Source organism: Takifugu flavidus, unplaced genomic scaffold, assembly GCF_003711565.1.
Source record: "Takifugu flavidus isolate HTHZ2018 unplaced genomic scaffold, ASM371156v2 ctg637, whole genome shotgun sequence".
NCBI lineage: Eukaryota > Metazoa > Chordata > Actinopteri > Tetraodontiformes > Tetraodontidae > Takifugu > Takifugu flavidus.
In genome coordinates, this window is record NW_026622249.1 from 5,001 (window position 1) to 7,946 (window position 2,946).

Below are 2,946 nucleotides of genomic sequence, written 5' to 3' on the forward strand. Positions count from 1 at the left end.
CATAATTCAAACCCTTTAATGGTACAGTAGGTTGATGTGAATGCCATCTGAGGCAACTCTGAACTGAATTCTGGAGTTTATTCAGTTTAAACCACATCCTCCAGGTACCATTGAGACGGACTATGGTGTAAATCCGACATAAAAGGTACATTTTACTCTTCTCCATTCTCTGTTTTTACATCAGAGGAATGCTTTTGTAGGGTTTTATTTGAAGTAGAAACACCTGTGTCATTTGTTTGACCATAGCAGCATTTGAAACCACTGTAATAAATGTGAGTTTTAGGTGTTGGCACAAAATTTCCATCTCCACTGTACATTCAGGTGACCAGGTATCGTCTTAAGCAACACATGGGAGAAAACAAGGACTAAGTACAGATCAATAACCAAGGGTTAATACAGGTTTGTGGTTATTACCCCAATAAAGAATATTATTCTGAGATAAACAACAGCACTGCTGCACGTTTCAAAATTCACGTGTGCTCATGACTTGATATAAAGAGCATCAACTCAGCTCGTACCTGACCAATATCATCTCACCTGACAGTGAAGACATCCACCTGTTTTCAGCCAGAGGATCTGGTCACTCTCAGCTCTCTTTAGAATAATTCTTCATCTCAACACAGAACAAGCTGCTCAGCATCACCATGAAGACTGTGCTGATCCTCTCGGTCCTGCTGTGTGCTGCCCTGGCAGGTCTGACACACACACACACACACACACACACCACACACACACACACCACACACACACACACACACACACACACACACACACACACACACACACACACAGGATGATTAACAGTAATCTTTGTTCTTTGTGTATGCAGCTCCAGCAGAAGTTGAAGAAAAGTCTCCAGGTGGGTTTTCAAGATGTTTGCTTTTATCCAACCAGGCATTCAGATGTGGATCTGACCTCTGACCTCTTTAATATATTCATAGAGATGCCAGCAGGATCAAACCCACAACCAGTGGATGAACAAATGGCTGCTGCACCCGCCGAGGAGGTAGTGAGCGAAGATGAGAACGGTGGTGCTGGTGGTGCTGAGAAGGAGTCAAAAATGCTGCCAGAAGAGAAGGATGAAGGATCTGATCCTGCTTCCAGAAATGGTAGAATCATGAAATAAAAGAACCTGGTTTGCTTTTGTGTTGTATCTGTGGTCCCTCACAGCTGGGAGGATACATGTGGGTGTGATGTGAGCAGAAGTTTCTGCTTTGTTAAAAATCAGTCAAAATAAACTCAAAAAAACTGTTTTCTCTGCAGCTCGTTTTAACTTCTGTCCAAGCGGCTGGTTCACTTATGGCTATCGATGCTACATCTTTGTCAATTCTCCCATGAATTGGTACAGCGCTAAGGTACTTCTAAGACTACAACTACTACTACAACTACTACTACTGCTACTGCTAAGACTACTGCTACTATAACAATGCTCTAATCTGTCCAATAGGATCACTGCAAAAGTTTGGGTGCTAACCTGGCCTCAGTCAGCAGCCCCAGAGAGTACAGCTTCCTGCAGCAGATGACAAAAACTGGCCGGCCAGTCCACTGCGTGGTTGGGAGGCTTTTACCGAGAGGTACCAACTGACGAATATCTGGTCATACAGTCCAAAACTGAGAATGAAGTCTAGCAAGATTTTCTGATTGTTCTAGATGCCCATCAGATGAATGTAAAAAGTGTGATTTTTTTGTATGTCAGGGCCGTTGGTTGTGGATCGATAATGAAGGTTTCTATTACACCAACTGGTACTCGCAGGCCTCTGCAGTTCGCTACCCCTGCATGTTCTTATACAGCACCTGTAAGTACAACTGTTTTACATTACTTCAGAAGATGACATGACTAAAAGTTACTTTACACTCTGCCTATTCTGAGTTTCCTGTGAAAACAGGCATGAATTTGTCTAATGTTTTTTTTCTCTGTCATTTTTAGTTGGTTGGAGTAACACTCTGTGCACCTCTGCTCAGCGCTTTATTTGCTCCAAGACCCCATTGACTTGTTAAACGTCTTTTTCCTTATCTTATCTTTTTTTCTTTCTTAGAAAAGCCACTGATTTACTGTCCATGACATGATTTTTTTAATAAAAGAGAAAAGGTTTTTAAATATGTCTCAGTTCTGCATCTTTATTATCTATGTTGTTGCATGAATCTCGAATGCACTTTTCTTGCCAACTTTTAGCACCAAAAGTTGGCAAGTTTGGCATGTAGGGAACAATCCAATAGCACAGCAGGATATCATCAGCATAATCAATCAATCAATCTTTATTTATATAACGTCTTTTACAATCAAAATTGTTTCAAGGCGCTTTCCAGAATCCCAGGGCCTAACCCCAGACAAGCAACAGTGGCAAGGAAAAACTCCCCTTTAACAGGAAGAAACCTTGAGCAGGACCAGGCTCATGTAGGGGGCCCTCCTGCTGATGGCCGGCTGGGTAGAGAGAGAGGAGAGGGGGAGGACAGGCAGAGGACAGAATGGAGAGGAGAGGAGAGGAGAGGAGAGGAGAGGAGAGGAGAGGAGAGGAGAAGGAGAGGAAGAAGGAGAGGAGAGGCACAGAGCACAGAGCACAGAAACACATACACTATATTGAGGAAGCCGCCGATCGGGTGGGTCAGCGGGGCCGGAGGTCATCATGCAGCGCCGAAGGCGGCGATACCTGTAAATGAATATCAATCAATCAATCTTTATTTATATAGCGTCTTATACAATCAAAATTGTTTCAAGGCGCTTTCCAGAATCCCAGGGCCTGACCCCAGACAAGCAACAGTGGCAAGGAAAAACTCCCCTTTAACAGGAAGAAACCTTGAGCAGGACCAGGCTCATGTAAGGGGACCCTCCTGCTGATGGCCGGCTGGGTAAAGAGAGAGGAGAAGGGGGAGGACAGGTAGAGGATAGGATAGGTGGGAGAGGAGAGGAGAGGGGTAGAGGAGAGGAGAAGGAGGAGAGTTTTCCCC

General features: G+C 44.1%; 1 protein-coding gene and 1 long non-coding RNA gene across 2 annotated transcripts; both read left to right on the forward strand.

Moving 5' to 3' along the window:
- Positions 1 to 501: 501 nt before the first annotated feature.
- Positions 502 to 1,067, forward strand: LOC130521006 (uncharacterized). Its single transcript, XR_008949150.1, has 3 exons — positions 502 to 693; positions 830 to 859; positions 942 to 1,067. It is a non-coding gene; the product is annotated as an uncharacterized LOC130521006 (long non-coding RNA).
- Positions 1,068 to 1,079: 12 nt separating this feature from the next.
- Positions 1,080 to 1,998, forward strand: LOC130521007 (ladderlectin-like). Its single transcript, XM_057024674.1, is given in 7 exon segments — positions 1,080 to 1,109; positions 1,171 to 1,184; positions 1,229 to 1,355; positions 1,448 to 1,531; positions 1,533 to 1,574; positions 1,697 to 1,796; positions 1,928 to 1,998. Coding segments are annotated over 7 exon segments (468 nt in total).
- The last annotated feature ends 948 nt before the right edge of the window (positions 1,999 to 2,946 follow it).